This window comes from Sinocyclocheilus grahami, unplaced genomic scaffold (assembly GCF_001515645.1).
Source record: "Sinocyclocheilus grahami isolate Dianchi unplaced genomic scaffold, SAMN03320097.WGS_v1.1 scaffold1636.1, whole genome shotgun sequence".
Taxonomy (NCBI): domain Eukaryota; kingdom Metazoa; phylum Chordata; class Actinopteri; order Cypriniformes; family Cyprinidae; genus Sinocyclocheilus; species Sinocyclocheilus grahami.
In genome coordinates this window covers 10,760-23,878 of record NW_015506815.1, presented here as the reverse complement: position 1 = coordinate 23,878, position 13,119 = coordinate 10,760, and the positions used below count along the sequence as shown (strand labels likewise).

The 13,119-nt window shown below is 42.0% G+C and overlaps 1 protein-coding gene across 1 annotated transcript in view; it reads left to right on the top strand.

The window, feature by feature from the left end:
* Nucleotides 1-8,488, top strand: part of LOC107571692 (myosin heavy chain, fast skeletal muscle-like) — a 12,129-nt gene extending 3,641 nt beyond the window's left edge. The window contains exons 3-4 of the mRNA XM_016258025.1: nt 7,754-7,843; nt 8,453-8,488. Of these exons, the coding sequence (XP_016113511.1) occupies nt 7,754-7,843; nt 8,453-8,488 (126 nt within the window). The remainder of the gene's footprint in view (nt 1-7,753; nt 7,844-8,452) is intronic.
* The last annotated feature ends 4,631 nt before the right edge of the window (nt 8,489-13,119 follow it).

The window sequence follows — 13,119 nt, the reverse complement described above, 5'->3', positions numbered from 1 at the left end:
TGATGATTATGTAGAGAAAAGTGACTTTTTATACATAAAATCTATAAAACATTTTCAATAAAATCAATATTATTATTTTTTATTTTTTGCATTTTCAAGACTAAAGATGAAGAATGAAGAGAAGAAACTACACCTACAAGCAAGCATATGACTGACTTGTGCTGAGTTTTTCTGTGCCCATTAAATGGCAGAGTTTGACTTTGCACTTTCCACTTTCAAACTTTATCACATACTCAATCACTGTTTTAAAAGACAACTCACGAGGCATGATGTGGTAAAGAACACAAATGCAGTGTACTGAAATTGTGATAGTAACATAAAGAACCCAAAAATGAAAAGCAAGGGAAAAAACAAAACAAAACCGGAAACAGCCTGAACTTCTTAACAAAATTGTGAACTTGTCTTTGTAAGTCAATTTAGATAAATGTGTCTCCTAAGTGCATAAATGTAAATGTGTTGGAATAAACCAAAACTCACTAGCAAATAAGAACATAGAACACAAAATACTCAAGGAGACAAAAGAAAATGGGTATATTTATGCACTGTAAAAAAGGCATTACATGAAACAGTGACAACAGAGGAAATACCACAATACAAAGGGCAGGGGAAACATGAACACAGAAAAGGCAAGACCACAACAGCCAGCCATATCACCCTGTAGCCCAAGACTGGTTGCCCACTGAAGCTGAGCAGGGTTGAGCTGGTCAATACCTGCATGGGAGACCTCCTGGGAAAACTAGGTTGCTGTTGGAAGAGGTGTTAGTGAGGCCAGCAGGGGGTGCTCACCCTGTGGTCTGTGTGGGTCCTAACGACCCAGTATAGTGACGGGGACACTATACTGTAAAAAGCACCGTCCTTCGGATGAGATGTTAAACCGAGATCCTGACTCTCTGTGGTCATTAAAAATCCCATGGCACTTCTCGTAAAGAGTAGGGGTGTATCCCTGATGTCCTGGCCAGATTCTGTCCACTGGCCCTTATTAATCATGGCCTCCTAATAATCCCATCCACTGAATTGGCTCTATCTCTCTCTCCTCTCCACCTGTAGCTGGTGTGTGGTGAGTTGTACTGTGGCTGCAGTCGCATCTTTGGTGGTTGAGGAGAGACCCCCTCATATGATTGTAAAGCGCTTTGGGTGCAGAGCAATACACAATAAAGCGCTATATAAATGCCTCATTCATTCATTCACAACAAAACTTCAAAATAAGTTTGCTTTCAAAATGTAGCATTCCAAAGCATACCAAAATGCATGTACGTTACATGCAGAGCCATTGAGAAAGTTGCAGCATGCTTTGATCTTGCTGCCATGCGGTCAAGTGGTTCATGGAGCTCTCAATAGTTCCAAACAACTGCACTGTCTATATGTTTGAATGGGTTTAATCGGGACAGACAGCAGTTTCACTATATTTACAGCAATGTCTAGTAATTATGTGCATTGATAACTACGCTGACTACACTTTACAATAACATTTTATTCTTGGGACTGATAAAAAGACAGCATTGATATGTTCTCATACTCCTTTTAAGCAGTTAAATGTGACCAAACACCTTAAGTGTAACTTTTAATCAATTAAATAATTGTACTATACTTTAGTTCAGTAGATTTTTGGCACTAAATGATATGTGCAGTAATTATGATCCATGAATGACAGAATAAAATGTAGCATTCTCTAATATGTTTATTATTTATATTACAATTAGTGTAGCATTTAGGTTAAAATGGAGAAAATATTTTTAAATTTCAGTGCAAATAGTCAAATAATATTCATATGTAATGCCATGGTTTAACCACTAGATGCCCGTAAGGCTGTTGGATGCCCAAAATAGCTGCCCGGTTCTGCAAATATGGCCGCCGAGTGAACAATATTTTCCTTGAAAGCGACTTTGGAGAAACACTGTGCACAATGATACAGTCAGAAGGCTTTTCAATCTACAAATCACCATCATTCACCATGGATTTACTGTAGTAACACTAACTGCACCATGATATTATGGCAGAAATGATTTTCATATAGAATTTTATTACATTATTAATGCAAATATGTATTAAATATATTAAAGTAATAATGGAATATAATTACAGTATTTTGTGATTTAGCTGTAGCATTTGTGCATTTATATTAAATGTATTTAGGCTGCTGTTTTTGATACAAATACCATAGAAACCATATAGTTATATTTTGGGAGTGAGATGCTATATGCATGGTTTTAACTGTGGTTATCATGATCTAACTATATGCTGCTATGGAAGACCAATGGTTAATTTTAATTAAATTTACATTTAAATGTGACCATATAAAAATGAGTTTGTTACCATTTTTACAGATGTTACTGTTTTTGTTAATAAATTAACATAAATTGGCATCTTCATCCAAACTCAAACTACTATCAAATGTACATTTTTATTAGGCAAAACATGTGATACTATTGCAATGTGTTGTAATACACCTGTGCCAAAGATATGAGCCATGACTTGAAACCACATCACCCTTTAGCACATGCAGAAACGAAACATTTTATTTTACTAGTAAGATATTTATTTTGTTAAGGATAAATGCCTGGAAAATTGTAAAGAATTCAAAAACGTGAAGTGTTTGTCATGTTCTGACAATAAAGAGTAGCTTAAAACCACAATTAACTGTCAGGGTTTTACAACCTTCCCCAGGAGAAAAAAATCTGCTTTTAAACTTGAAAGAAATAAAGATTTGACATTCATCATGATAATTATCAATATTGACTGACATGAACAATTTTATTGTGATAATTTGTTTTGGCCATATCGCCCAGCCCTTCTAGCAAGCAACAATATTTTTTTCATTTGAGCTTCAGACACATATTTAGCTAGGCATAGAAAAATTACTGCCATTTCCCTAAAAAAAAATCATGAAAGAAAAATACATTCAATATATTACGAGCTCCCTCTCGTTTGAGAGCTGGGTGTTTGCTCCCTCAGCTAGAGATTTACTGCTAGCCACTCCAGCATTATACCTTAGATCGAGTTGATGACTTCTCAAACATAGTGTTTTGGGATGCACCATTTCCATCTATGGGCTGGTCTTTCAGAGTGCCACGAGGGCCCCTTAGAATGAGGGCCCCTTAAATCCTATATGGTGAGGGCTTCGCGCGGCAGCCACTGAACAGCATTAATTAGGAAAATAGTGTCAATAATGCAAAATGACAGTAAACACTCATTTTTCAGTTAAAGACAGTTCATCATTGAATTCAGTGATGTCAACATCCAGCTCAGTTTAAATAATATCTTTGCAATCATGTCAACGATAACGCTGGAAATGAAGTGTTACCTGTAAAACAGGTAAGTTTTTTGGGGTGTGTAGCCTAGGCTTTTGGCCGTAGGGGATAATGTCACTGACAGCCGTCTTAACGTCCCAGGGGCAACTCCCATGGCTATGGTAGAGTTGGTACTTAGTGCTCGCCCTTGGTTTTCTGGCATGCACTTCCCTCAGCATGGTGGCGTGGGTATACCGTTCCCCATAGCGACCCCTAGAGGACGCAGTTCGAAGTTCTCTTGAAAGGGAATGTCTCAGGTTACGTATATAACCATGGTTCCCTGAGTAGAGAACGAGACACTGCATCCTCTTGGTTCCCTGCCATGCTTCGGACGCAAGCTTCAGACGAAGAACTGGATGATGTGTTCTCCCAGCGCCTATTTATACTAGAGTCGCACCGGTAGTGACGTCATGGCTGTCGCCGGCCAACGTGTTGTTGGTGTTTTTTGAATGTATGCTTCAGACACGGGTCATGACGAGGCGTTCCCCATAGTGACCCCTAGAGCACGCAGTGTCTCGTTCCCTACTCAGGGAACCATGGTTACATATGTAACCTGAGATATTTTTTTTTTACAATAGTGTTTGTTTACCACAAACTATATTTTGGTCATCCTCGTCATTTTTTGAGCTTTAAAGTGCTGGAAATAGTTCTGTAAAATACTTGAAAGTCATTGAAAAGTGCTTGAATTTTTCTATCAAAAGGTTTTACATTGAATAAAGTAATAACATTCCACTATTTCTGCACAACACCATACTTATAGTTAGCGTAGTCTAGCGTAGCCAGAGCTTCAGACTGACGGCAGAAGGTCTGGGAACATTGGCCACTTTGAATGGCAAGAACCGCCCAAGAAGCCATTTGACTGACAGATAAATCAACCAATCATGTTTTGTTTTGTGCCGCATCATGTTTAGGGGCGTGGAAATGTCCCCACAATAACAGATCATGTGTAAAACTCTTGGATGTATTTTAAAGATTCTATGCCGCGAACTTTAAATATTTCACATACTTTTGAAAATCCAGTGTTTAGTTGATCCTGATAAGCACTCATTGGTTTGGCGTCAACATGAGGGGATTTGGCGTCAAGGCATATTTTTTTCCAGGCGGAATGTTAAAGAACGCGACTTTGGCCGTAGGGGATAATGTCACTGACAGCCGTCTTAACGTCCCAGGGGCAACTCCCATGGCTATGGTAGAGTTGGTACTTAGTGCTCGCCCTTGGTTTTCTGGCATGCACTTCCCTCAGCATGGTGGCGTGGGTATACCGTTCCCCATAGCGACCCCTAGAGGACGCAGTTCGAAGTTCTCTTGAAAGGGAATGTCTCAGGTTACGTATATAACCATGGTTCCCTGAGTAGAGAACGAGACACTGCATCCTCTTGGTTCCCTGCCATGCTTCGGACGCAAGCTTCAGACGAAGAACTGGATGATGTGTTCTCCCAGCGCCTATTTATACTAGAGTCGCACCGGTAGTGACGTCATGGCTGTCGCCGGCCAACGTGTTGTTGGTGTTTTTTGAATGTATGCTTCAGACACGGGTCATGACGAGGCGTTCCCCATAGTGACCCCTAGAGCACGCAGTGTCTCGTTCCCTACTCAGGGAACCATGGTTACATATGTAACCTGAGATATTTTTTTTTTACAATAGTGTTTGTTTACCACAAACTATATTTTGGTCATCCTCGTCATTTTTTGAGCTTTAAAGTGCTGGAAATAGTTCTGTGAAATACTTGAAAGTCATTGAAAAGTGCTTGAATTTTTCTATCAAAAGGTTTTACATTGAATAAAGTAATAACATTCCACTATTTCTGCACAACACCATAGTTATAGTTAGCGTAGTTCAGACTGACGGCAGAAGGTCTGGGAACATTGGCCACTTTGAATGGCAAGAACCGCCCAAGAAGCCATTTGACTGACAGATAAATCAACCAATCATGTTTTGTTTTGTGCCGCATCATGTTTAGGGGCGTGGAAATGTCCCCACAATAACAGATCATGTGTAAAACTCTTGGATGTATTTTAAAGATTCTATGCTGCGAACTTTAAATATTTCACATACTTTTGAAAATCCAGTGTTTAGTTGATCCTGATAAGCACTCATTGGTTTGGCGTCAACATGAGGGGGTTTGGCGTCAAGGCATATTTGTTTCCAGGCGGAATGTTAAAGAACGCGACACATGTCTCCCGGAAAACCTGTATTATTATACCAATCCGATGATGACTTTGAAACTTCCGAAGTGTTTCCAATTTTATCTGCCATATGCATCAGATGTTCAGCCAACGGTCCGTGGGCGTGACGTCTGAGGCTGGGACTGTAGTTAGTGTTACCACTTCTGGTTTTCTACGTCAGTGCTATTTGATCTGATTATAACAGAATTCTGTGCAAAATACGAATGCTTCTCTTATTCATTCTGCGGCGAATTCAAACGCTTCTCACTGAATCTCGCTGCGCTGTGCAGTACAAATGTTGCGAGATCAACACTGGTTTCCGAATAAACCTGTTCTTAGCTCAGACCAGTTCGCTTGCGCTGCTCAATTATTGGTCACAGCTGATGAACGGTCTGCTCTGCGCAGCTCAAACGAGTAGCGCCATTTCATTACGCTTTTGTTTCATTTGCCGTTTGATGTTTCTCATATGCAGTGCTTATGAGTTTGACAAAGAATTGGTCGCACCAGTTTGACCACTTACTAAATTTAGTCGCACCGGCAGAAAAAATGGTCGCAGTCTGGAGAGCCCTGTGTTGGTAATGGAGATTGATTTGTTTTACAGAACAGCAGACACTTGAAGTAGCATTCAGTCATACTTTATTTTTTATATTTTCAGTAGACCAAATATTACTATTTTATACCAGTGGAGGTATGCATGTTTTGTTAATTAATGTCAGTCATAACATTTTTTACTGAATGCACCTTTAAAAACTTGTTTCTAAACTTGATTCACTTTTATTTATGTTGGAAAAATAAACTGTTGAATTGTATTTTAGTTGTGTGATTTGTGATAAAGATATAGACCAAAGTTTCTCAACTTTAGCACTTGAGGTCCATGTTCCTGCAGAGTTTAGCTCTAACCTTGATCAAACGCTGCAAACATGCAGAGTTGTAGAACTGGTGGATCGACAAGAAGATAATGCATTCTAAAAATCTAAACAATTGTTAAATGTATATATGTTATTTAATAAATATATATTATATTAATTAATTGGCTGATGATAATTGTTTAAATTAATATAATAATTGATACTTTTGACATCCATTTTGTCCATCCATCCATCCAAAATTGATTAAAGGCTGAAATGTGAAGTTTACCATTTTATAAAACTTTTTGTTTTTGTGAAAACCTGTATCTGAATTGTAAATCATGCTTTTTACAGTGATCTTGCAGTTTAATATATTACCATAGGTATTGCCCTACCTCCCTCATATGATATTAATTTTATTTGTGCAGGTCTTAAAAAGTCTTAAATCAGAGCTTAAAAATTCTGCAGATACTCTGTATTATAAGCATCTATGGATTTGTTTTTTCCACTTATGTGACAGTTTAGGAAGTGAATAAAGTGGAAGGTTGCAGGTTAGGGTCAATAAGCGATATCTTTATATTATTTCCAAAACTCAAGATTTGGACAATATATATATATATTTTTTCGTAGCAATATCTGGCAACACTGTATCGCAGGCACTTAAACTGACAGTAATCAAAAACAGCCCATAAACAGTGCGGGCAGGTTATTCCTGAAAGGATACCACATTCGTTAACTCAAACGTAGTGTTCATCATGATATTATCTGTAAGAAACGGTATCAACCAGGGCTCGACATTAAAGACAGCCTGATGGGCCTTGGCCAGTGTGACACTGAGGACAGTTGATGGATTTGTCACTGGCTGGATCAGCCCACCGCTGCGTCATCACAAAATGGGCCAAGGCTCTCGTCAGTGAAAAGGACTGGCGAAAGGGGCGACGGCCCCAGACTGAGTCGTCACCATCAAGCGGCTCGCTGGTAGCAGTGGGCCTCGTCCCCGTAAGGCCACGAGCGATGCTCCACCGAGTCCTCAAAACGTGCGTCAGCAAGTCAGCGCAGTGCACGCAGTTGGACTCAAAAGTATGCCGCCTCAGCATGGAAACACTATATTGCTGATGTTCTATAAGCGCCACATGCTGTCAAAAAGAGTGAATTAGCATTTTCATTCAGCCCCTCCTCTGTTTTTTTTTGTGCAGTTGCCTCATGTTGCAGATATTTTTTGTTTGTTTAAGGTCAGTTTGGCCAGTAACAAAGCAAAATAAACAATTAAGAAATAAAAATAATAAAAACAATAAAAATGAAGTAAATCGCCAACCAGTATGGAAATCACCGTATTTGGTTGTGAAAAAAATTGGAATCGGTCATGACAAATCCTGCATCCTTAACTGGAATACAGTTAGACCTAACTGAAAAAATGAAAATGAAAATGGTTAACATTTATTACATTTTAAGGTTACGGAGGAGTTTTTCCTGGGACCACACAAGGATCTGGTGCGCCAACTTGTACAAGGGGCACGAACGCAGACATCCCTGGTGGTTGATGTAAGAGACCACCGCTGTGTTGTCGGTGCGCACCAACACATGGGTGCGCACCGATTCAGTGCTCGAAACATGGCCAGCATCTCCAGACAATTCATATGCCACGGCAGATGGTGACCACTCCACAGACCGCGGGCAGGGTGGCCACTCATGACCTTACCCCAACCGGTGAGGGTCCGTCGCTAGCGTTACGCTGCGACAAGGAGCTCCCAGCACTGGGCCCTGAGACAAGAACCAAGGTTTCCTCCACATGTCTAAGGCACGTAGGCATCTCCGTGTGACCTTGAACATGCGAAGTGGGTTTCCGCTCGGGGAGAACCCCCTGGTCTTGAGCCACCACTGTAGGGGTCTCATATACAGCAGGCCAAGAGTAATCATGTTGGACGCAGCTGCCATCAGACCCAGCAGTCTTTGAAACTACTTGACAGTGAGTGACTGGCCTTCTGTCACTTTCTTGACTGCAGTGAGGATCGACTCGATCCGAGCAGGGGACAAACGTGCCTGCATTGTGGTCGAATCCCACACCACGCCCAGATAGGTGGTCCTCTGTAATGGAGAAAGCACACTCTTCTTGGCATTTAGTCTTAACCCCAAGTCTCTCATGTGAGCGAGAACGACATCTTGATGTCGAACCGCTACCCGCTCTGAATGAGCTAAAATCAACCAATCGTCGATGTAGGGGTTTCCCCTCGGGGAGAACCCCCTGGTCTTGAGCCACCACTGTAGGGGTCTCATATACAGCAGGCCAAGAGTAATCATGTTGGACGCAGCTGCCATCAGACCCAGCAGTCTTTGAAACTACTTGACAGTGAGTGACTGGCCTTCTGTCACTTTCTTGACTGCAGTGAGGATCGACTCGATCCGAGCAGGGGACAAACGTGCCTGCATTGTGGTCGAATCCCACACCACGCCCAGATAGGTGGTCCTCTGTAATGGAGAAAGCACACTCTTCTTGGCATTTAGTCTTAACCCCAAGTCTCTCATGTGAGCGAGAACGACATCTTGATGTCGAACCGCTACCCGCTCTGAATGAGCTAAAATCAACCAATCGTCGATGTAGTTGAGTATGCGGATGTCCTGGAGTCGCAACGGAGCCAGAGCAGCATCCACACACTTCGTGAGAGTACGGGGTGAGAGTGCAAGGCCGAAAGGAAGAACACGATATTGGCAAGCTTTGCCCCCAAAAACGAACCTCAGGAACTTCCTATGATGCGGAAGGATGGAGATATGGAAGTATGCAACTTTTAGATCGATCTTGACAAACCAGTCCTCGGACCTGATCTGAGACACGACTTGTTTGAGTGTGAGCATTCTGAACTTCAGTCACATGACTGAGCTGTTCAATAGGCGCAGATCTAAAAAAGGACGCAACACCCCATCCTTCTTCGGAACAATGAAGTAACAGCTGTAGAACCCAGAGTCTCGTGCAGAGGGACCACCTCAATGGCCTCCTTCTTTAAGAGAGTAACTACTTCTTTTTCTAATACCAGAGCCTGCTCGGGACCCACTAGAGTGGGGGTGACCCTGTTGAATCGAGGCGGATGAGAACCGAACTGGATTCTGTAGCCTCTTTCTACAGTACGCAAGACCCATTGAGACACATTTGGCAGTAGCTTCCACGCTGCTAAATAATCTACTAAGGGAATCAGTCTCTCGAGACTGATCTCTGGTGTGCCCAGAACGGCTAGCTGCTCTGGGGACCTCCGCAGAGGCCGCGAGCCTCTCAGTGCCACTACGTTGCCAGGCGGTAACTGAAAGAAATGCTCGCTGGAGACCGCTGCGCCCTGGAACACCGGCAGGGTTGGCAGAACGATCTCCCGAGGGCACTGGGGGGAGACGGGCACCGTGTAATGTGGTTGTGAACCTCTCTTCCCCAGAAGGGCCTGCCCTCGCCAGTCCTGCACCCAAATAGTCAGGACCGTTTGGTCGAGGACCTCTTAGCCTGAAGGACGGTCCGCAGATCCGGCTTAGGCTTTGAAGCCCCCGACTCAGAGTGTTGCTTCTGCCTCCGGTCCCGACGTGGGGGAGCGTGGGCTGCAATGCTCTGTTTTTGAGTCTCCCTATATGAGGAGCTGGTACGTGGTGGGGACTGCTCCCACCCAGCAGCCACCAGAGCTGAGATGCAGCAAGGGAGGAACTGCTGAAACGCCGCCGCCTGTTTACGAGCCTCCTGGTCCCTGTCGACGGTGGAATTGACAGTATCGCCGAACAGGCCAGAAGGCGCAAGCGGGGTGTCGAGGAGGAAGACCCTGGTACGCTTGTAACACCGACATTGTGTGCAGACATGCCTGACCTGCTGCCGCGTACCCCTTGCTCACCAGCGCTGATGTTGTACGCAGCGGCTTGAAGGGCAGTGTCGGAGCCTTTAAGGACGATGCCATGCCTGGGGACAGATAGCTAGCTAGCGTTAGGCCTTTTTCGGCCCGTCTCTTCATCCCTGCCTCAGATTATTATGGGAATCTATCGCCCTATAGCCACGCTCAGTCAGCCCCGCCACATTCCCATAATAATCTGAGGCAGGGATGAAGAGACAGGCTGAAAAAGGCCTGGCCCACGACCTCGACACTTCAGTGAAAAATGGCAGCCTCCAGCATGGAAGTGGTGGCCTCGCGTGCAGGAACCGTTCATCTAACTTGCTTCGCTGCAGCTCGGCCTGCTTCTCGGTCTTTAATTTAGTCACGGCGCGAGTAAGCACCTCCACTAGCTCCTCATACTGAGGCGATTGAGGGGGCGAAACCTCTTCGACAGCCTCCACGTCAACCTCCTCGGAGGAAGACAGGTGGAGCGTCGAGCCCACACCCCGGGAGGAAGTAACCGCAGAACGGGCTTCCGAACCCAGAGATCAGGCACTGAATCTGGCGGGTGAGGAAGGAGAATGACAGAAAACTGACGCCAGCTCTGCCGCACGTGCTTTTATAGCTTCCTGGTCATGACGTCACCCGCCCGTGACGTCTCGCCCAGCTATTGGACTGATTTCACATGTGATTCAGAGCGTGGTCACAGAAGGCGTTCCCGAAGCGTTCTCCGACGCAGCTCGAGTTCCTGAAGAGGAAGCTCCGGAGCCTGGGAAGTCACCTGTAGGAAAAAAAATAATAAATCCGTGGCGACGGTTTTGCAAAACATCCCCTCAGTTTATAAACCGTACTCTCGAATTCTTAAACTGTTCCCTCGGTTTAACAAATCGTGCCCACGGATTAATAAACAGTACCCACAAATTTCCAATCCATGCTCTCAGATTTTGTAAATTAAAAATAGCTTCGGTTTTTCAATCCGTAGCCACAAATTCATAATCAGTGCGCACGCTTTCGCAATCCATTCCTGGTCGCCATATTTCTTGAGAAGTTTATGAATAAAAGGATTTCATCACATATAAACTGATAAGGTTGTAGGTTATTTTGGAGGAAACGTGAAAATATTTCAGTATACTACTTAAACCCACACAAAAGAATTAAAAAATAGTGTAAAACCCAGTAAACTTGAGATTATGACTTGTGACATTAGAACTAAACATAGGCTACTGTATGAATATGATAACATATATATAACACTAAATTGAACAATACTGATTATTGATTATAATACTGATACAAACGCTGATGAATGGTACACCACAAAACATCTTCAGCTTTTGGTTTTATTGTTAACCAAAAAAAAAAAAACTTTGGGCAAATAGTGTTAAATGCTATTTAAATGAATTCTAATTTTAAAAATTACATTTTAGATACATTTTCTAATTTGAATAAACTTTATATAAAACAAAAACTTTTTGTATTTATTTCTTGTAAAGTTTTTTTTTGTAGTTTTGTATTTCCTACAGGTCAGGGGGAGGGAAGAGGTATACAAAATGGAAACTGAAGTTTCTAAGCAGTTGTACACATCTCATTTTTCTCTTTTTTTTGCATTCAGAATAGGTCCAGATAGATTTCAGCCAATAGGGATGCCTACATTGGATGGCCAATTTCACATGTATTTTGTGTATTTTCAAAATACAAAATACTGTATTTGTATTTAAAAACATTTTTCCACACAGTATTTTGTGTTTTTATTTTAAATAAATTTTCATGTATTGATGCCCATCTCTGTTTACAGGTCTTGTTACGCCCCGTCTAGCGGTAGAGCGCAACATGAAAAAAAAAACCAGCGTGACCAATCAACTTCTTTTTGTTAATATTTATTAAATATTATTATATAAAGACAGCACTGTTTAGATAAGGGCTCAAGAGACCGCTTCTTAAAACCCTAAGCAGGGGAGCGATCACGGAGCTAGCACATAGCTATCCTCAGATAGCTAGGTTCTAGGAAAGGGGCCCACTACATGAGAGGGCTCACCGCAATTGCAGTAGAACACAGATAGCTGTATTCAAGTAAGCCCGTCCTGCCAAAAACAATGGCTAGAATATAACTACCCTCAGAAGGCTATACCTAGGATTACCTCAGGAAAAAACATGCGTAAGTATTTTTTATTAAACTACTTGTATTAGTTTTCACATAACTTGTACACATTTTACTAGTTAGACTTTCTCCAAACTATAATTCCTGACTAAATGTATAATCAAGTGAAACATTATGAAGTTTCATTCACAGCATCTAAATGTCACGATGCCAGGATGTTTTTTTATGTTCCATAACAGACAGAAATACGATGTAAAAGTAATATGAGTTATAATGTTACTAGCCTAATGTCAGTAAGAATGATTAGTCAAAACTTTACTGTGGTAGGATATTCTCTGTTCACGAATATAGCCATATATGTTTATAATTATAGTTTTTGGATTGTATAGGCCTACATGCAAAGCATGCTTGTGTTTATGAATGTAACTAAGCTTCTGTTCATGAATATCTGCTCTGGTCTAAATATTTTGAATGTGTTATACCTGTGTCTTATGGAGTAATGACGCTGAAATGTTTGAAACTGTTTTAATTTTCGTTTAGGACTGTGGCTGCATCACCGGCATCTTGCACAAGAAAGGCACACGCACGTCGTTCAGTTTTGAGTTCGCTGGAAAGTCCAGTACAGTATAGTAATTGTATTATTTATTATATTAAAATATGTGGTAATATTATTTGTGGGTGCTACTAAACTTAGTCATTAAAATGTTTATTAGCAACTGAAAAAAGCACAAATGTCAGGACATATCAAAACTTCTCCAGGGCCCAAAACACCCTCAGACCTCAGAGGGTTAAGGAGGTCCCCAATCCATGTCAGTCTCACAGTAATCTAGCAAAGCCCCGTGCTATTGACTAAGATCTCACAAGAGGGAGATCCAGGCCATCAGTAA